Raw genomic sequence first — 21,056 nt, 5'->3', positions numbered from 1 at the left:
AAACAAACACAAAGTCATGTAACTGCCCAAGTTGCTCGAGACGACAGCACTAGAGAAAACGGTTGTTAATTCTCCGAGAGGACTAGAGGCTTTTCAGTGTTTGCACAAAAGTACAGAGGACTTTTTTTTTGTTGTTGTTGTTTTTTTGTTTTTTTTTTCTTACAAAATAAAATAAACATCATTTGCCACCATAAACCTTTTCTTTAGAGAGGAAAACATTCTGCAGCAGCTCACAAGGGTTCTAAGTCATTCTAACGCTGAGGAAAGCAGAGTGGGTTGCAAAACTAACCGCTTCCTTATCTGTGAATGGTAAGATGACAATTGAGATTCCTGTTCAAACTAATCCTGAGAAAAATCTGTTTACAGTTTAAACAGTGATGTTATGTAAAAAGTATTAACAAATCCACTATTACAAATATCAATTTCCTATATGGTCTTCTCTCTGTCTATATATATACACAGTAAAATGGTAAATATATGCAAAAATATTTAAAAAAAAAAAAAAAAAAAACATGCACAGATCACTTTCCCCTTTGGACTCTGGACTTCCTCCAGGATACCTTTGCTTTCCTGCCCCATCCCATCCTCTGAAACGGCTCTCTGTTTCCATCACCCTACCCACACTGAATACTATTCCCTATAACTCTGCATAAAGCCAATGAGAAGTATGTTTATTTTACATTCAAGCTTTAAATCTTAAATGACCCTGTTGTAGCATATGACTTATCAAAGGAGCAGCCTTTTTTTGTTTGTTTTTCCCTTTTTTGCTTGCTTTTTGCTTTTGCAGTTGTCAGTCTTCATGATCCATTCCGTGGCGAGCTGGGAAAAAACGCGGTTGCTAAATCAACGTCTGACAGTGTAAGGCTCCCGAGCGCTTCCAGGAGTCCCCAGGCCACTGCCTGAGCAGGAGACGCTGCGCACAGGCGAGTCCGCGGGCGGCGCCCACTATCTGCACAGGTCTGCGAGGGGGGCGTCCCGCTTGTGCCTCCTCTTTTTGCCATGGTAATACTGGTTATTCGACTTGCCCTGATGCTGTTTGTTTGCCATCAAGGCACCGTGGCTTGTTTGAGTTGTACCTTGGAAGCCTTTGCTGGAAGAACGAAAGAGCCTGGCCGAGCCGTGCTGCAGGAAAGGAGAGTGGTCAGAAAGACATCAGTGTGGCAGATAAAACAAAGCCCTCAGAACAACTCAGCGGGAGCTTCTACAGCTAGGAATATGCTGGCTAGCAAGTGCCCGGCCCAACCGCTGAGTTAACAGCAGCAAAGGAGCCACACAGAGGGCATCCAGGATAAATGAGGTTCACTCTTTTGAGCGCTAACACTTTTTACATTCTTTTTCCATAAAAATCTTTAAGAACACAGGCACCATCTCGCCTTCCTAACAGATGTGAACCTTTACTTAAGGAAGCTGTCGACCAATATGCACACAATAAACGGCCTCTGGAAGGTGCTGCTGGCGCACAATGGGCCGCAGTCAGCTCATGATCCTCACAGCTGGGGGCTCCGGGAGCTTTCTCCTGACACCAGTCCTTGCTGGCCCTGTCACTTTAACTGCTGCCTCTAAGTGAGGCTGGGTTTAGTGTACATGACCAAGACTACATATGTAAGCAGATTCTGCGAGTCGAGTCAGGCACGAGGTGGCTGACATACCGCTACTGCCAAGAGAGAAGCCTTTGCCCAAGGCACCTGCTGTACTCAGAGGGTAAGTTGGCCTTAGGCCAGAGCCTGGTATCAGAGGGCTGCTTCCCCCTATTTCCATTCATGACTCCTGATTACATAACGATCCTGGGCAACTAAAGAACTTAAAATACATTATTCCTGTGGTGTTTCGAAGTCAAAAAACTAATGCTAATCAAGTGACCATGATGGACAGATGCCCGATCACTTCGACATAGATAACTAAGTACTGAATATTAAAATAGAAAAAAAGGACATGCTATCCCCAGAGACTCACAAAACTGCCCAGAAGTCACATGAAAACGTCCTGAGTCTCCCTCAAGCATCACTGAAGCCTGTCTGCGGCTTGACGTGGTTTCTGAGGCCGACCTGCAATAAGGCAGGTTGGCTCTGGCACCACCTGAGCAGCAGCTGCTGGAGTCCCACCGAAGTTCATGGCACCCAGTGTCTCATGAAAGGCCTTGGGGCCTCCTGTTACTGGAAGCACGGACATGCCCTGGAATCACTTAAACAGGTATGTTCTCGAACCTAGAGTTTTCTTCAAACCCATCATACATGTTACTCATATCTAAGAAATGTCTGTAGTAAACACGGAGTCCCGCACACCTGCGATTTGTTGGTGCTGCTGGATGTGTTAGTGGCCTGGGTGCTCTGCATCTTCCCGACGGCCTGAGAGGACTCCAGGGACACATCCTGCAACCCCACTCGGTTCCCGGGGGCTGGACGGCAGAGCAGCTGTTTCGGGGTTTTGCATGGTGTCGCGTCGGAATCCTAACACAAGTTACATGAGTTATAAGGTGACATACCAGTACTCTAGATCCTCAATATTAAGAAAGGAAAGCAGTTTCAGCTAAGTGCTTTCTGGACTAATTTTAAACATTTGGAAATGATGGGAAGTACACTGACATATTAATAAAATTAACTGCTTAAGAAACCTTTTCCTCCAAACATTCCGTGTGGCTGATTTTGTGAGAGAGCACCTGTTCACTGTCAAATCCACTGCCCACATGTGAGCTTGTCAGTCAGCCCTGAAGGAGCTCACTGAGGTCCACGTTCATCTGCATTCGTTTTAATGAATCTCCACCGTATAACGGAAAGAGCGGGAAGAGCATGGAACTTAGGTCTCAGTCTCTGGCTCAGTGGCCTCAGTTGAACACAGAACGATTGGTTTAAGAGGTTCAATTGCCAAGAGTCTGTGATTGCAAATCAGTGCTCCCTCCAAGTAGACAGCGAGTGGACATGAGCGTCCCAGAGGTGACAAACTGCGCCCCACCTGCTCTGGGCTACTCTAGGCCAAGACTGTACTGCCTTCTCACATCCCTACCCTTCACCCTCGCGTTTACCTGGCATCTCTGAGTCACATGCTTTCAGCCCCTAATCCTCCCTCCCTTGAGGCCAGCTCTGCTTCTGCCCCCGTCTCTGTGACATCTAGCTCGGCATTCTGTCCCCAACAGCACTGCTCTGGGAAACAAAAAGGCACGCAGGGAAACCGCATCTGAGAATTTATGAATCCATAGTTTATGAGACCATAATGACGGTCATCACTAGCAACATAAAATTATGTCCCTTAAGTATGTGAATTACTTTTTTGTCATATGCTTAATAAAGTCAAAATTCAAATGATGGGTAAGCCCATTTTAGATCTCAATTAAGTCAACTCATAATTAGCCTTGATAAAGAAAAGTAACTGTGGATGTAACTGACACCTAGAATTCAATCAGGACAGAGACAGAAAGTAGATTAGTGCTTGCCAGGGGATGAGAGGAAGATGAGTTGGGAGGGATGGCTGACAGGTTATGGGTTTTTTTCGGCGGGGGGATGGAAATCTTCTGGAATTTGATAGTGGTGGTGGCTGCACAACACTGTGAACACACTAAAAACCACTCACCTGCACACAGTGAAATAGTGAACTTTCTGGTATGTGAATTACATTTCATTTTAAAAAACTCAATCAGGAAGCTTACTATTCTGAGTGTAAGAGGCCTTCCACAAAAGCACACATACTAACTATGTGATTCTGTTTATATGAAATTCCAAAACAGGCAAAACTAATCTACAGCATTAGAAAAACCAGTAACAGTGGATGTGTGTGAGGCTGGGGCTGGAGCTTGACTAGGAAGGGCCACAGGGAGCTCTCTGGGGTAACAGTAACGTTCTATACTTGCTAGGGTTTGGATTACACATGTATACATCTGACAAAATTCAGTGAATGTCAAGGTCTGTCCATTCCCTTACATGTCAATTTCATATCAAAAGAAGAAGAAAAAGGAAAAAAAAAATGCCTATGAGCAATTACTGAGTTCTAGTGAATGATCCTCAAACTACGCTATCTGGAGGACGTGTCCTGATGTATGCAACTGACTTTAGAATGTATTCAAAAATAAAGTAACAGACAAGGAGATGGACAGATGGTTCCATGACAGGCAAGTGAAACACTGATCAAGTGGTGGGTATATGGATGTTCTTTAATTCTGTGGCCTTTGCTGTATGTTTGGAATTTTTCATAATAAAACCATAGGGAAAGGACAATCAGGAATGTTAGTAAAATTGCCCAGTAAGAAAAAGAGAAATGAGTTAGCCTTGGATCTCTAGACAGCATTAACCCAGCAACACAAGTCCTGAACTTGCAGGTTTAGACAAGCTGTTTTGCATACTTACTACATCACTAGAGCTGGACTGCGTGGCAGAAGAGGAAGACACCGGACCTGATGAAGAGTTTGAAGAGTGTTTACTAAGAGATTCCGAAGTTTTACTTCTACATTTTCCAAGGGCTTCATTTTCTTCAGATAGATTATTATTACATTTATCTAACTGCTGAGTATCTACTATCAAGGTAACACCATTTCCTGAAAGAGTGGCAAAAGATTGGAAAACGTTTCTTCCCATTAAACACACACAAGATATAAAGCCTCTAATACTCAGTCAATCAATAAATTAAAAAGATCTTACCATTGCATGAAGGCTCAGGCCTATTCTGCAAGCCCCACTGCTTTGATATCCAATCTCTGTATGTGGCGACTTCATCTGTTACTCTAATTATTCTACCTAATATGCTGCATGCGTTTAAAAAGAAAAAAGGAGGGGGAAGCGTGTTACATGAATTTGAAGATCAGAAGCCACAATCAATCTTCACACAACAGCCATTTTAAACTTTTACCTCTCTGTTTCGTTGTTGGGATAGTACTTTGCTATTGGCGATACAGCGTGACTCAAAACAACGTAGGCATAATCAAAGGCCTGCTTCACTTGCATGGCCCCGTAGGAACTCCTTCCAACATCATTACCTTAAAAGAATTGTACACATAAATAGTTAGCCTTCTAAAAATATAAAGCTACTAAAAAAAAAAAAAAAGTAATCTGAAGTAAATGTATACCAACCCTCTTCATTTATGAAATGAAATTCTGGCCTCCAGCATGAATGACACCCATCCCTGCAGGAATTACAACCAGCAGCAGGGTTGTCAGCTGTTCCCACAACTCCCTAATCTCTGAACTGTCTCGCATGCAGTCAGTACTTTATAATGGCAAACAAATGACCTAAAGGCTGTCAAGGACTACCCTACATAGAGTCCTACACATAGTGTTTGTCCAGCCATGCAACAAAAGCAACAGCTGCCGCTTCTCTCCTAAGAATGAAATCAGTGTCAACCAGAAACATTTATTGTTGGTGCTTCTGTTAGCTATCTAAAGAGCTGTGGTGGTGGAGTGGTACAGGCATTTATTTGGCTGATAACCAGAAGGTCAGTGGTTCAAACCTACCACCTGCTCCATGGAAGAGAGATGAGGCAGGCTGCTTTCGTAAAGATTTACAGCCTTGGAAACCCAGTGGGGGTCACTGTGAATCAGAATCGATTCCATAGCAGACTCTGGCCTGAGAGTTTATTAGTTCTATACCTATTTCCCCCAGAAAGTGATAAGCTCCTGAAAAGTAAAGGCATGTCCCATCTGAAAAATCTTAAGTGTCCTTTGCCCGATGCCTCTCTGCACAGAGTAGGTGCCTGGTGAATATAACACACAGAACTGTTAATGTGATAAGATGGCTCAGTAAGCCAGGAAAAGGCCTCTTAACAGCTAGCACCTCTCTTAACTCCTTCCTTACCCACTTTCAGAATTTACACACTAAATGAAATGACTAAAAGCATTTCCAGTCAAGTTTGATAATACAGAGTCTAAATATTTTGCAATATCAGAATAAAAAATGCAAACATAACTTCATGAAAACATGAAGGAATTTCCTTTCCATTTTGTTCACTTTAAAGCCAACATCAAGTTGGAAAATGCACAGGGAGTCTGCAAAAACAAGGAGCCGAGAAGTGGCTCAAAAGAAAAAGGGTCTCCTTGAACCCTTTGCTCATGAATCCAGGACTATGCTCCTGCACACACCACCTCTAAGGATTCTGAAATCATCACACTGAAGCCCTAGCTGACAGAGGACTGGAAACATGGACAGTAAGAACACAGAAGAAACACACCCCTCACACTGGAGACGCACACAGCCCACCCATGACCTAGTCTGCTTCGCTTCTGAGAGTCCAATGGACTCTACGCCCCTACAGAGCAATGTGTAGAGTGTTTTTCTGGGTGTGTGTGTGTGTGTGTGTAACGTATTTTGGTGAAAAAAGAATGACTAAAATTTGAAGTCAGTCCCTCACTATTCATCTACGAGGGTTCCAAGCACAATCAGATGACTGCCACGCCCTCGCTTTGCACACCCACCAATTTACCTAATTTCAATACCTGGTTGTAAAGGATCTTCAATATAAAGCATTGATGGCCTATAGCCATCTAGCATATTTTTCTGTACTTCATCTTTGGCCACATATGAACCACCATCCTTTATCCGGATGCCAGTCTTTAAATAATTGAAGTGTCGTCCATATAATTCAAAAAATTCTATTAAGAGAACACCATAGTTTGTGTTGGGGATACAAGCATCTTCCCTGGGATGTAACTGAAAATAGAAAAGAGGAAGAAATCATATTGGATTTTCTTTAAATTATCAAGGTAGGAGGGGACATAAATGACATCCTGACTCAGTGAGTAATATTATTTTAGCTCAGCAGCCAAAAGGTCATGGGGGGAACAGCAGTTTCAAAGCAGCCAGTGGATAACAGGGTAACAGTGGGCTGTACTGCTGTTTTAGAAAATACTAAAGCCCCAGGGGTATGAAGCTGGTGGGGACACTTTCTAGGATGAATTTTATGGCGGTCTAGGGAGCTCTGGTGGCATATTGCCTAAGGCACTTGACTGCTAACCAGAAGGCTGGCAGTTCAAACCCACCAGCCACTCCTCAGAAGGAAGGTTGGGCAATCTCCTTCCGTAGTAATATCACCTCGGAAACCCAAGGAGAGGTCGCTATAAGTCGGGTCTGATTCAAAGGCACATAACAACAACGACAAGGCTTTTGGCTCAACAACACATCAGGGAAGTCATTCAGACTTGAGAGTGGTATCAGGCAGCTGGCAACACTGTGACACACAATCACACTCACTCATGACACTAAGATTTCTCTTTCAGAAGGCAAGTCTCATTCTAGTTAAACTTACAAGGCCAGCTGCTTAGACGATATCCTTGCTCTCTGGCATTTATACTATTATTTCCATGTACAAAAAGCAAGCCCCACCCTGGCATGGTAAAACTGGCATGAAAAGTGTCAGTGGTATTAGAACATACAGGATTGAAAACAAAAATATCTTTCTTAAGAACTTAAAACATTTATTTTCTGAGTTATTTTAAAAAATATATTACTTACTTTAAAGGAAAAAGCCATAAGTAATCAAGAAAAGCATTCCAATTAGTGCCTGACTTAAACTTTTCCAAATTAGTTTCTTCTCTGGTGTACCTAGCATAGTATACAAATGTGACTTACCTGAAGGAAACTGACTGCCATTAAAAACAGACTGTAAGAACCAATTCCACCCGTAAATACTTCATTAAGGTCCCTCTGTAATAAGAATTGTTTCAATACTAAAACCAAGTATGGTAATACAGGATATTTCTGAAAAAGAAATAAAATTGTAGTTTTGATGAATTCCCATGTTAGTCACAGCTCAAGGCATCAACAGGGACACAAGCTGGACCTTGCACCAAATGAATGTGGTGGCAACGTGCAACAGAAGGAATTTTCTACGTTGAGAACAAGCTGTGAGTAATTGCGGCTTCTCTCCCTGCCCTCTAAGATCTAGAACATACACACAGAAATAACAGCACCCCAGCACTCTACAGGTGGACACACCAGGTACCTATGTGATGATGCTCATTAACGAACATCACCACATGATTCTCATCTGTAAACAGAGAGTACAAACAGTGCAAGGACACCGTCTCCTAGCATCTTAAAAGTGCTACCTCAGCAGGATTTTAAAGAATCTTCTTATTGCCCGGTGGCACAGACTAGAGTCCTTTATTCTATTTTGTCCCAAACCAGGAACAGTCTGGTGGCTGTCCTCTGCGTAGGTGGATGACCACACACAGACCGACCTTTCACGTTTTACAGAGAACGAGGCAGAGATGTTCGTGAGAAGAGCAGAGGTAACAATGTGATCCCATCCTCTGCTCAGGGTTGTGTCCTCCAAGCTCTCACAACAAGCCAAGCCCCAGACTAGGAACACGGAGGGAAAGGAAGCCTTATCGGCCATTACCCGGAGTGGCAAAACCACTAGTGATTGTCATTTTCTTCTTTATACTTTTCTATGTTTTCTAGATTTCCTACAGTGAACGCATACTGCTTCCATGAGAAAGAAAAAAGTTTATACTTTTGCAAATCACGTCAAAGTAAGCAAGCATGGAGAAATAAACATTGTAAAACACTATGGCTGAAGTTGGAATAGATACAGTCCCTTTAAAGGACAATTAGGCAAATGTTCAACAGAAGTGTTCTGCATATCCCTCCCGACCCAACAATTCCACACCCAGGAGTCTTCCTACAAACATTTTCACAAGTGTAAAGAACCATGCAGGTTCGGCAAGATGTTCACCAAAGCAGCTTTTTTGTAATAGCAGTAACTCTGGAAATAGCCTAAGTGTGTATCAATGAGGAACTGCTACAGCAATTACGACACAGCCTTCGAAGAACTCCTCTGTAGCCAATGAAAAGAATGAAGTAAAACTGTGTTCTGACCTGAAAAAATCTCCAAAACAGTAAGCTAGAAAAAGAAAACATAAGACGATGTGTAGGAGCCCCGGGTGGCACAGACAGTTAGGTGCCTGACCACAGCCAGAAAGTTGGTGGTTCAAACCCCCAGAAGCACCTCAGAAGATGAGCCTGGTGACCTGTCTGCAAAAGGTCACAGCCTTGAACACCTTATGGAGAAGGTCTATTCTGCACACGTGGGGTCGCCATGTGTGCTGGAACCAACAAGAGAAGGGGTATACAGTGTGCTATTCTTTCTGTGTTTAAAATTTCAAAACAAGGATAAATAGATGACCCAAAAATTAAAAAAAAAAAAAAAATTATCAATTGTGGTAAATTGTAGAAAGTTGATCTAAATATCTAAGGTGTGAGGGTGATTAGCTTTTCAATATTCCTTTATATTAAATTTTTATCAAGCATATTATTTTCAATTAAAAATGTTTCCTTTTGGGGAAAAAGAACATTTATAGACACACATAACACCACCAACAGAGTGAGATTAGGGATAACATTTCTTTTTCTGTTTTTCTGTACTTGGCACATTTAAACAATGAGATGAGAATGTTTACAATAGGATAAAGTAAAATTCCTTCTTGATAAAAAAAAAGAGAGAGAGAGAGAGAAACTGTAGCACTGCTAAAGAAAAAATATTGTGAAGGGGTAGAAAATATATTCTACATAAGCCAGAGTAGTTAACATTTTTAATTTAGGAGGAAAAGGTTGACAAACTGTCTGTAAGTAAGTGAAAAGTTCTGCAAATGATGTTAATATATTCTTCCCTATCTTGGGAAGAAAGCAGAACAGGTAGAAACAGACTCATGTCACATCAAACTGAAAGTAAGGAAACCTGCAGGAGCCATCTCCCAGGTAGGTGAATGAGGGATTAAAATTGAAGAGGCTCCCGACTGAGGCTCTTATACTCCTGGCGATGGAAGACTGGCAGGAAGCAGTCGTGTGGCAGGGTTTCAGCCTCGACCTCCTGAAGAGGAAGGGCCTGGAGCAGAGGACTTCTTCAACTTTCTCAACCCTTCATTCTCGCTCAAGATCACATTATACGTGTATTACTGACCACTACAAGCAGATTCAAGGTAAGGAAAGTACTGCACAGAAGTGTAAGAAGCATTGGTCAGCAAGCCAATATGGTATAGCGAACCATATCAGGGCACCACCACCACAGAGCCTCAGAGCAAACTGGTGTTTCTAACTGTCCCACCATACAGACACCGCGAGTTCTCTGACCTTTGTAAAATCTTTGATGAGGTCAGCTGCTCTCACGCCGTTCTGTACATTAAAGCTGATATCCACTTTCACTTCAGTAAAAGAATCTGTTAATTTAATAATAGGTACCTGGAAAGAGAAGAGTGGTGGAATTAGAACCCTTCAACTAAATTAAAGGACAACAATAGGATAAAAATAGTGTCGAGGTCTAGACCTCCTCCCCTGAGGAGTCAGCACACCAAGCCCCTCAGTACTGCCCAGGGTGTAACTTGGTCCTTGATAGATACTTGATGTTAGCACTGAACCTCAGAAACAGTGTAATTTCTATTAATTGAAGATTTTGAAATCAGTAAGGAGAACGTTTCTCGACATTAGATACTTTGGAAAACATTGTTTCCAACTCAGCGTAAGATGAGCAACTACTAACACCAGGCACTGATTCACTGTCACCAAGCTACCTGCATCTAAGTCACACATTATAATCCACTGGCATGACTGGTCAGTTTTACAAATAGCCAAAGAAGCAACCTACCAAAAGAACATACAGTGTAAGAATGATCTTCAAATAAAACGTGATGGGATGATCTCTATGAGATATGTTTAGAAATGGTAAAAAAATAAAAACCTCTATTCATAACGTATCATAGTTAGAAAACGTGGGCTCGCAAAACTGTCATGGGAACTGGGTCTCCAAATTAATAGCTTTTTCTAAGAAACAAGGCTGGTGTTTTACTGTAAGAAAACCTAATGTGCAAAAAATCCCAATCTCTGAAACAGATGTATTTATTTCTAGGTTGGGTTTCCAAGAAGGTTCTTTAATGGCCACTGCAGACATGGTGAAAATCTGACTTTATTTTCAGAATCTCAATTACACACACTTTTTCACAAACGCAAAATAAAACAGAATAACGTCCTCTGTGCCACTGCCTGCCATTTAATGGAAAGACATTGTGTTTATTTCTAGTGTTTCATATTTTTAGAAATCTCTGCAATGAGTACTGAATATAATACAATGTTTTGTAACTGTAAAGAGAGTTACAATTTTGTAAAATTTTTTATTTTGTAAAGCACTGTGTAAGCAGAACAAGGGAATCTGTTTCACAAACCAAACTTTCTCTGCACGAGCGCAGGGACAGCAGCACAAATGAAAGAACCTTCGCCCGCAGTCCGACCGTGCTCACAAAATCAGATTCTAATTTCCTGAGGCTCACAGGGAATTGGCCAGCGGGTTTAAGAGGAAACATGGGAGAACTTACGGTGGCTTTGTCAAGAACCTTCACGGAGTCCTCATCCGCAACTTTGTGTTTCCGAAGAGCTTCTTCCAAGGTCCACAGGGGCAGATTCTCCCACTTCCCAAAGACCACAAGATCAATGTCACTGGGTGCAGAAGACAAACACGGTATTTGAAGAAGCAAGAAAGTGGCTGTGTTTTAGCTTCCATGCAAGCTTACGGATGTGAAATTAGTGCAATTCAAACCTGCATGTCTCTCACCCTGCCCACCAAGGGTGGTGGTCGTAACTGATTTCTCAGAGGGTAAGTGGGAGGTGTGGATTTCAACTGCCTACTCCTTCCAGTCGGCCTCAGGGAATAAATAGGGTGGTTCTGAAAGAAGGAAACCCTCAGAAAGTCTTAGTCAATGTTTCCTTTCCACCCAGGTTTCTGATACCAAACTTAAAGATTTTCCTATCTGAATGAGACGGTGACTTGCAAATATTGTTAGGCCTGAAAAGTAAGATGCAGGGTTTCCAGCAAGCTACCACTGTGCAAAAAGGAAGAGGACACACAAACATGCGTCCGTTTACAGACACAGTCCCTCCGGAAGGATAGTTGATAAACTGGCAACAGCGGCTTACTCTGAAGCGGGGAACCAGGGGGGCAGAGATGGGGTGGAAACTTTTCACTGGACCCATTTTTGTGTTTCTCAGATCTGAACTATGTGAATATACCACATATTAGTAAAATTTCATTAATTTTTCTAGAAAGAGGGACTCAGGGTTTTGCTTACGCTCAGAACGTAATAAAAAAAAAATATTAATGGAATCTAAGTTGAACATTTTATGGCTTAGGGGTCCAAGACAGCAGTGGGAAGAATGGCGATTGCCAGGACCCATCCACTTCCATACACTTAATACAAAACAAAACAGAAAGGATACATCAGAGCAGAGGAAAGCTAATCAAGTCATGTGGAGGAATACTCTTCCTTTTTCAAGTCAAGACCAAGTACTCGCCCCTGGGGGGTTTCCACAAGGGGGTTGACCCAGAGTATGAGTTAAGGTGGACTCATTTAAAACTGAAAATAAAAATAAAACCCAAAAACCCACTGCCGCAAGTCGAGTCCAACTCATAGTGACCCTATGAGACACAGAGAACTGCCCCATAGGGTTTCCAAGTCTGTAAATCTTTGCGGAAACAGACTGCCAAGTCTTTCTTCCACATTGCAGCTGGTAGGTTCAAACTATCAACCTTTTGGATTGTAGCCCAGTGCTTTAACCACTGTGGTACCAGAGCTTCTAACCTGAAAAGACCAAGACCACAGATCTTCCTCAGAGGAAAGTTTTGTATCCTCAATTTCTGGGTCAGGATGACAGAACAGTATCTAGTAGTATGTGTATTTAATAAAAAATGAAACCTTACTCTCCAGAGTGTACCCAGATCTACACAGGTCGCTAACCTACGCACTACATAAACACATGAGCTAGTGGGGAAATCGTGGAGGGCAGCAGGTCTCTGCAGGGCAGCCAACTGCTAAGATCAGTGACTAACCAGTTCTGTTACCACACAGCCCCTTTCACATTCATTCCTATCATCCAAGTCTTGATAAGATGATATGAAGCTACTGTCTGCCTCAAGGTAATCCAAATTAAATACAGGTTCATGAATTTTTGTTTCATAAGCCTGATTGTTTTGTTTCTACTTTTATACAGTCAGCAGTCAAAATAAATACACTCTAGAAAAATGTACAATCTCTTGAAAGTTTCACAAATGTACTAACCTAGTAGGTAAATATAGTCCAGTTTTAAAACTTCCAAATATCTGGACCTGAAAAAGAAAAAGAAGTTGTTGTATTAAAGTATCAGATGAAAGCCACCAACCAAGGGAGAAATGTGGGTTTTACTACCCTCTAATGGTAATTTTCAGTACTACAACAGCATTTTCTTTCTAAGACCAAGCTTTCAGGTGGGAATTCTGTGTCTCATAAGTAGACATTCACAACGTAGTTTAAACTTTTAGGTTCAAATATGAAACACACAGACTAAAGCAGAAAACTTTCAAAAGCAATATTCAACTCACTAATGTTTCTTTATACTCCAGACACATTCGTTTGGAAGTGATTTTATCATGCATCTGTCATCTGAAGCCTTCAGTCATAAAACAAAACTGTGTTCCTGACACACTGTAATCACGAGTCCTTTCATCTCTGCTCTTTAAGCAGGAGCCTTCTCGTAACTAAGTAAGTAAAGGTTGTTGTTGTTGTTGTTTGCCGTCGAGTCGGCCCCGACTCATAGCGACCCCTCCTTGGGTTTCCGAGGCAGTATCACTACGGAAGTAGGATTGCCCAACCTTCCTTCCGAGGAGTGGCTGGTGGGTTTGAACCGCCAGCCATCTGGTTAGCAGTCAAGTGCCTTAGGCACTATGCTACCAGAGCTCCCAAGTAAAGGTTACATGATCCTAATTATGGACAAGCTCTGGCCTGTAGGCCAAGTCCACAGAGGACACTGGATACTGTCATGACTTCATCATGCCAGGGCATAAAACCCAGACCCGTGCAACTTCACGCCATGGAGAACGGTGGAGGACCGAGATAGGTATGTGTGCGGTGAGCACAAGGATCAGGACTGGGGATTTTACAGCAAAGAATGAGCAATGGGATGGGCGCAGCCCCTGGGGGGAGGCGGAGCTGGGGCCAAAGCACAGCCTCGTGGTACACACTCCACAGCAGCATGATGGTATCATTTAGACTCGTGTCTCTCAACCTCAGCACTACTGGTATTTGGGCCAGACAGTCTCCGTCATGGGACCGCCCTGTGCTTGCTTAGCAGGACCCCTAGCCTTTTGCCACTAGATGCCAGGAGCACCTCCCCAGTTGTGACAACCACAAATGTCTCCAAAACAAAAACAAAAACCCAAACTCGTTGCCATTAAGTAAGTGGATTCCAACTCATAGCGACCCTAGAGAACAGAGCAGAACTCCTCCACAGGGTTTCCAAGGCTGTCCTCTTTACAGAAGCAGATTGATAGGTCTTCCCTCCCACAGAGTGGATGGTGGGTTTGAACCACCAACCTTAAAGGTCAGCAGCCAAGCGCTTAACCACCACTGTACCACCAGGTCCCAATGTCTCCTGGGGGACAAAATCACCATCAATTGAGAGCCACTGACTTAGATCACAAAGGAGAAGCAACGTGATATATACCAACAGCCAAAACCCATGCCCATCCAGTCGATTCTGACTCGGTGACCCCCACTGGGTTTCCAAGGCAGTAAATCTTTACAGAAGTAGATTGCCTCATCTTCCTTCTGTGGAGTGATTGGTGGGTTTGAACCACCAACCATCTGGTTAGCAGTCAAATGCCTTACGCAGTACATCACCAGAGCTCCTTATGTGACAGATAGTAGCCTTAATGTCCTCTGCTCTTTCTTTTACTTACAGCATCTTTCTTGAAATTTCTTTGCTTTACCAATTTAAAAAAACACTTCCTGGCTTCCCTGTCCTCACCCTATGTCAGAGACAAAAGAAATACCATATAACACAAAGTAACAGATTCTAACAAAAACTTCTTTGAATGCACTCAATTTTAGAATATATCCTCAAAGGAGCCCTGAAAAGGCAAGTATTCTTACTACCAAGAAGGACCGTAAACAGAGTTAACCTTGGGTAAACACTTTGCTCTCTGGGTGGGAACTGGGAGACAAGGAATGGTGAGAGAGCAAGAGAAATAGCAGTCTCACGACAGGCTAGAGAAGACTTAGGCCTGCCTTTGCCTAAGAAAGTGAATGTCCCATGACAAAGGATGCCTCCCCCTTGGCACCTTCATGGACTATAAGCTGTTATTACTTGTTTACACTGATGGGTTGGAATGAAACTATAATGAGGTTTTGCTATATCACATCTGGCAACAGACAACAAGGCTCTGTTTGCCTTTCTTCTCTTTATACCACTGATTCCTTAGTTCACTGTCAGTAGCTGATAGTCAGCATTGCAAAAACAATTTGTTATTCGAGTCAACGAAAACAAGTAGGAAGCCCAAATTTTAAAGGTTGCAGAAAACTATTCACCTTTAAAATGTAATTAAACTGTGAGTCTGTGGATGCACAGTGTGGAAGTTAATGTTGTCAACTTGGCTGGGCATGGCTGAGTGGCTGGGCAGCTGGTGGCAGTTATTCCCCATGATGAGACTGGCAATCAACTCCATGGGGGATCTACCACAAGCAGGTGAGTAACTGCTTTAGGGATGTGGTCTGCTTCCCATATATAAGCAGCAGCTTTGTGATTGGTCTCTAGCTTATGGCACACTAGAACCCTGCAAGTAGCTGAGTCATTGTTCAGCAGCCTGCCACACTCTGCCGATCTTGGGACTTTCAAAGGATTTGAATTAGTGGCCTGCTGTGTTTGGTAACACTGAGACTGTGCCTTGTTACTTGTCGACCTCGAGTTTGTCAGCCTCAGCAGCCAGCAGCTGTCTGAGTGAAGGAAAGCCTCCAGTTTCATTGGGCCGGGAGCAGGGGGCAGAGCTGAAGCCCAAGGTTGAGGGGCTTTCACCCAGCCCCCATAGCCTGGCACTTTGAACTCGGACTTAAAGCCTCCAAACTGTAAGAGAATAAACCCGTTTGTTAAAACCATCCCATTTGTGGTATTTTCTAATAGAGCAGCACAGAGGTGACCAAAACACACAAGCCCCTGCATGTGGGGACTCCTACCAAGGTACCAAACCGCCTCTGCTACCCTGGAGACAGAGGGGTGACCGAATCCCCGGTCCCAGGCAGCTACTCACATCGGCACTGGGCCACAGCTCCTTGATGACACTCTCGATCCTGTTCACCACCTCCATCCGCATCTTCTCCTCCTCTGGTCTCGGAGACATGTACTCATAAAAATCACTGATTTCTTCATGCAGGCTGGAGACCAAGGAGAAAAAGTCATTAACATAGGTGGGGCCGATGTCATAGGACATCACCATCTTAAATAACTTAATCTAAGTCTTCAAATTCAGCTGATGACTTTATATTCATAGATTGTTACCTTCCTTTTAATGTGGGAACATAGAGAATTTAATTTTAAAAGCCAAAATAATTAAGTAAGAAATTCCAAAAAGTCTTTCTGGAAGAATACTCGCAGTCTTCGTGGCATTTATTGATTCACCTGTGCAGAGCGCTTGCCGGGAGCTGGTGATTTAACAACAAAAAAAAAGGAAGACCTGGCCCTGCGATTACATGTATGATCCAGTGGACACAAACACAGGAAAGATACTGAACCCAGGGGACACGAGCAAGCTTCCGGACGGAAGGGACTGACTGACTCCTTCCCTCTTTGTAATCTGTATCTCAAGTCAGCAAAACAGTCCATCTTTCATAATGTTTGTTCAGTGGGTTAAGTGGTTAACAAACAAGTCAGCCAGTGAACAGCAGCAGAGTCCTGAAAAGAACGGCTGGCAGACAAGGGCTCCACAAAGGAGCTCGCGGCTTCCAGGAGACTGCGAGGTGAGAGGTGCACAGGAAGCAGCGGGCGACCTGCACGTGCGCGGCAGAGGAGGAGCAGGTGAGGTGACCAGGCTTTGAAGGACGCGCCGAGAAGTTCAGATCTGACCCTGCAGCAACAGGGAATGTTTAAATACTTCTCAGAGGAACTTGGGAGAGACTGATTTAAAAATGAAGTATTTTAAGATCAATCTGGCAACTGTGCAAACAACAGATTTGCCAGAGACATGATTAGATGCAGGGGAAAAGCTCACTAACTGCTGCCACTGTGGAGAGACCGGAGGAGGCCCAGATGAGAATGGTGCAGAAAACGAACGGGCTCCTGAAAGGGCACGAGTGCACACACACACACACAAAATACACACACAGACCGAGAGAGAGAGATCAGGCCACAGAGCCTGACAGTGGAAGAGAAAGGAGAAAGGCGGCTTTCAAAGACCAAAGCCTGAGAGACTGGGGAAATTACAGAACGGGATGAAGGAAAGGACTAACCAGGCGGGTGAATGAGCTAGACGCAGTCAACACCGCACAACAGGAAGAAGCAGCATTCCTTTCAAAGTCAAGGGAACTCCCCTTTGGGAGGGGAGAGTGAACATGACAAGGAATGCAGAGAGAAGCTATTTGCGACACGGGCCTTGAATGCAGACACTGCCCGAGGAGCAACATCCTGCGCTACCCTCACAGTCCATCCCAGCTGTGACAGACCCGGAGAGCAGGAGAAGGGTGCGAGAGAAGCCCCAAGGCAGCACGAAGGGCAGAAGGCGCAGCCTGGCGACGACGTGCCCACAGCCCACTCAGGAAACACAGAAGGTACAGGGGAGTTACAGCAAGGCGGGAACCGGGAAAACAGGCACAGGTTGTTGGGTGGTTGTTGTTTTAATTTTATTGGGTGAAACCAAACACACCAAGACATTCACAACTTCCACATTTGCAGCTCAAGGACATTGATGACATCTTTCATGTTGTGCCACCACTATTACTCTCCTTCTCAAAAATATTCTACCACCATGAGCATGAACTCAATGCCCCGCAAACAAAAGTTTCCCCTTTTCCCCTCCCTCCTACCCCTGGTAACCACTCATAATCTCTAATATACATATATATATATATATATTTTTTTTTTCCCCTTTTCTTTTCTTTCAACTTACCTAGGAATTTTCCTTCCCCTCCCCTCCCTTCCCTGATAACCAACAAAGAAAGCCTCCTTCCATGTATAAACCTTTCCTTGACTTTTTACAATTAACAAACTAATATAATATTTGTCCTTCTGTGAGTAACTTAGTTCACTCAGCATAACGTCCTCCAAATTCATCCATGTTATGTGCTGTTTTGCAGGTTCCACATTATTCTTTAGTGTTGCATAGCACTCCACTGGGTGTATGCACCACAGTTTGGTATCCATTCCTCCACTGGTGGGTACTTTGGTTGTTTCCATCTCTTTGCTACTGTGAATAAGTGCTGTGATGAACAAAGCTTTAAAAAAACAAACTTACCACCTTCGAGTCAGTTTTGACTCATAGTGACTCCCACTGTGTTTCCCAGGGGGTAAATCTTTACGGAAGCAGATTGTCCCAACATGGGGGTGCATCTATCTATTTGTGTGCTGGCTCTCACTTCTTTAGTATATTTACCCAGTAAAGGGATTGCTGGGTCAAATGGTATTTCTATTTCCAACTTTTTAAGGAAAGGCCATACCAATTTCCATAGTGGTCATATCATTTTACAGTCCCACCAGCAGTGTAGGAGAGTCCCTGTCTCTCCACATCCTCGCCAGCATTTGTTATTTTCTGCCTTGTTGGATTTTGCTAGTAATGCTGGGGTGAGATGGCATCTCACTGTTGTTTTGATTTGCAATCTGTCTAATGGCTAATGATCGTGAATATTTCTTCATGTGTGTGTTGGCTGTGGGAATATCTTTTTTGGTGAAGTGTCTATTCATGTCTTCTGCCCATTTTTTAATTGGATTATTTGTCTTTTTAATGTTGAGGTGTTGGAGTTTTCTATAAATTTTAAAGGTAAATCTTTTGCCAGATATGTCATTGCTGAATATTTTTTCCCAAACTGTAGGTTTTCTTCTTACTCTTTTGAAGAACTGCTTTGATGCACATTAGAATTTAATTTGGGGGAGGTCCCAATCATATAGTTTATCTTCTGCTGTTTGTGTATCTTGGGTTATGCTTGATGGTCTAATAAATGCCATAAATTAGGGCCCTTAAGTTGGCCCCTATTTTTCCTTTGATGAACTTAATAATTTTAGGTTTCACATTTAAGTCTTTGACCCATCTGGAGTTCATTTTTGTGTGTGGTGTGAAGTATGAATATTGTTTCATTTTTCACCAAATGGATATCCAGTTTTGCCAGCATCATTTGTTGAATTTCCCTGATATGATGAAAGACAAGAATATATCCATTCAAGAAGTCCAACAAACCCCAAATAAGATAGACTCCAAAAGAAAATCACCAAGACATACGTATCATCATCAAACTCACCAAAACCAAAGACAAAGAAAGAATCCTGAAAGCAGGGCAGGAAAAATGAAAAGTTACCTACAAAGGGCAACCAATAATACCAAGCTCTGATTTCTCAGAAGAAACCATCCAGGCTAGAAGGCAATGGGATGGTATATATAAAATCTTGAAAGAAAAAAAATTTCCAACCAAGGATTATGTATCTGACAAAACTGTCCCTCAAATATGATGATGAAATTAGAAGATTTCCAAATAAGCAGAAATTAAAGGAATTTGTTAAAACCAGAGCAACCTTACAAGAGATACTAAAGGGAGTCCTTCAGACAGAGAACCAACAATAGCAAACAACAACCGACCATTAACACACATGATGACATAACCAAGAAATCTAGCATAAGGCCTAAGGCACTTGACTGCTACCAGAAGCCTCGTGGTTCAAATCCCCTAGCCACTCCTCGGAAGGAAGATTGGGCAATCTACTTCCGTAGTGGTACTGCCTCGGCAACCCAAGGGGGGGTTGCTATGAGTTGGGTCCGACTCAACAGCACATGACAACATAAAAACAAACACGGACATATCCAAAGTAAAACAGCCTACAAGATTGTAAACAGGGAACCAGAGACATCAACGTAAATGAGGACAACTACAAAAAGGGAAAAACTGTGTACCTACGGAACTTCTAAATGGTGAGGAAATCAAGACAATTGCAAGACAGAACGGACTGTTCTAAACTTGGGAAGAAAATTATAAATCACAGGATAACCACAAAGAATAATGACAAACCTTCATATCAAAATAAAAAAAAGAGGACAAGAACAAATATTTAGCAAATACTAAAACAATAGCAACAAAGGAAGTGATAACACAATCCATGAACAAAATGAGCTCAGCACAGAAATTACATGGAACAAAGAAATCAGCAACATCATGAAAAACCATATAACAAAATGACAGCAACCAATTCATACTTGTCGATAATTACACTGAATGTCAATGAATTAAATCCACCACTCAAGAGACAGAAAGTTGCAGACTGGATAAGAAAACATAAACAATCAATGTGCTGTCTACAAGAGACACACCTTAGAAACAAAGACAAAAATAGACTAAAAATCAAAGTTTGGAAAAAGATATATTAAGCAAATGGCAATCATCAAACAGCAGGAGTAGCAATATTAATCTCTGATAAAATTGACTTTAAGACAAAAACCACCATAAGAAACAAGGAAGGACAGTATATAATGATTAAAGGATCAATTGAACAAGAGGACATAACCATAATAAATATCTATGGCCCTAATGAAAGAGCCCCAAAATACATAAATCAGACCTTAACAGAATTGAAAAGACAAACAGATGACTCCACAGTCATAGTAGGAGACTTTAATACACCACTTTCAATCAAAGGTAGAACTGGAAAGAAATTCAACAAAGACACAGAAGAACTAAAAAACACAATCCACCAACTTGACCTTATAGACATCTACAGAGCACTTCACCCAACAACAGTACAATATATGATATACAGTCTTTCCTAGTGCACATGGAATGTTCTCCAGGATATGTTAGGCCACAAAGCAAGCCTTAGTAAATTTAAATCATTGAAATACTGCAAAGCATCTTCTCAGATCACAACACTATAAAATTATATATCAACAATAGGAAGATCAATGGATTAAGAGAAAATACATGAAACCTGAATAACACCTTCCTTGAAAATGACTGGGTAAGAGAAGACATAAAAAATGAAATTAAAAAATTACTTAAATCAAAAATTTAGGGTCAAACTTAAGGGCCCTAATATTTGGTATAAATAGACTACCAAGCATAATTCAAAATGCACCAACAGCAGAAGAGAAGCCAGAT

The 21,056-nt window shown here is 42.4% G+C and overlaps 1 protein-coding gene across 1 annotated transcript in view; it reads right to left on the bottom strand.

Annotated features, from left to right (window-relative positions):
• Positions 1 to 945: 945 nt before the first annotated feature.
• TENT4B (terminal nucleotidyltransferase 4B) overlaps positions 946 to 21,056 on the bottom strand; it is a 79,220-nt gene continuing 59,109 nt past the window's right edge. Inside the window, exons 2-12 of the mRNA XM_007946978.2 lie at positions 16,019 to 16,142; positions 13,020 to 13,066; positions 11,283 to 11,403; positions 10,048 to 10,155; positions 7,546 to 7,674; positions 6,414 to 6,627; positions 4,834 to 4,960; positions 4,626 to 4,729; positions 4,335 to 4,522; positions 2,283 to 2,447; positions 946 to 1,122 (exon numbers count right to left, since the gene is read on the bottom strand). Of these exons, the coding sequence (XP_007945169.2) occupies positions 946 to 1,122; positions 2,283 to 2,447; positions 4,335 to 4,522; positions 4,626 to 4,729; positions 4,834 to 4,960; positions 6,414 to 6,627; positions 7,546 to 7,674; positions 10,048 to 10,155; positions 11,283 to 11,403; positions 13,020 to 13,066; positions 16,019 to 16,142 (1,504 nt within the window). The remainder of the gene's footprint in view (positions 1,123 to 2,282; positions 2,448 to 4,334; positions 4,523 to 4,625; positions 4,730 to 4,833; positions 4,961 to 6,413; positions 6,628 to 7,545; positions 7,675 to 10,047; positions 10,156 to 11,282; positions 11,404 to 13,019; positions 13,067 to 16,018; positions 16,143 to 21,056) is intronic.

Source organism: Orycteropus afer, unplaced genomic scaffold (assembly GCF_000298275.1).
Source record: "Orycteropus afer afer isolate SDZICR_OR568_19922 unplaced genomic scaffold, OryAfe1.0 scaffold00009, whole genome shotgun sequence".
NCBI lineage: Eukaryota > Metazoa > Chordata > Mammalia > Tubulidentata > Orycteropodidae > Orycteropus > Orycteropus afer.
This window is presented reverse-complemented; position numbering and strand designations above follow the sequence as displayed.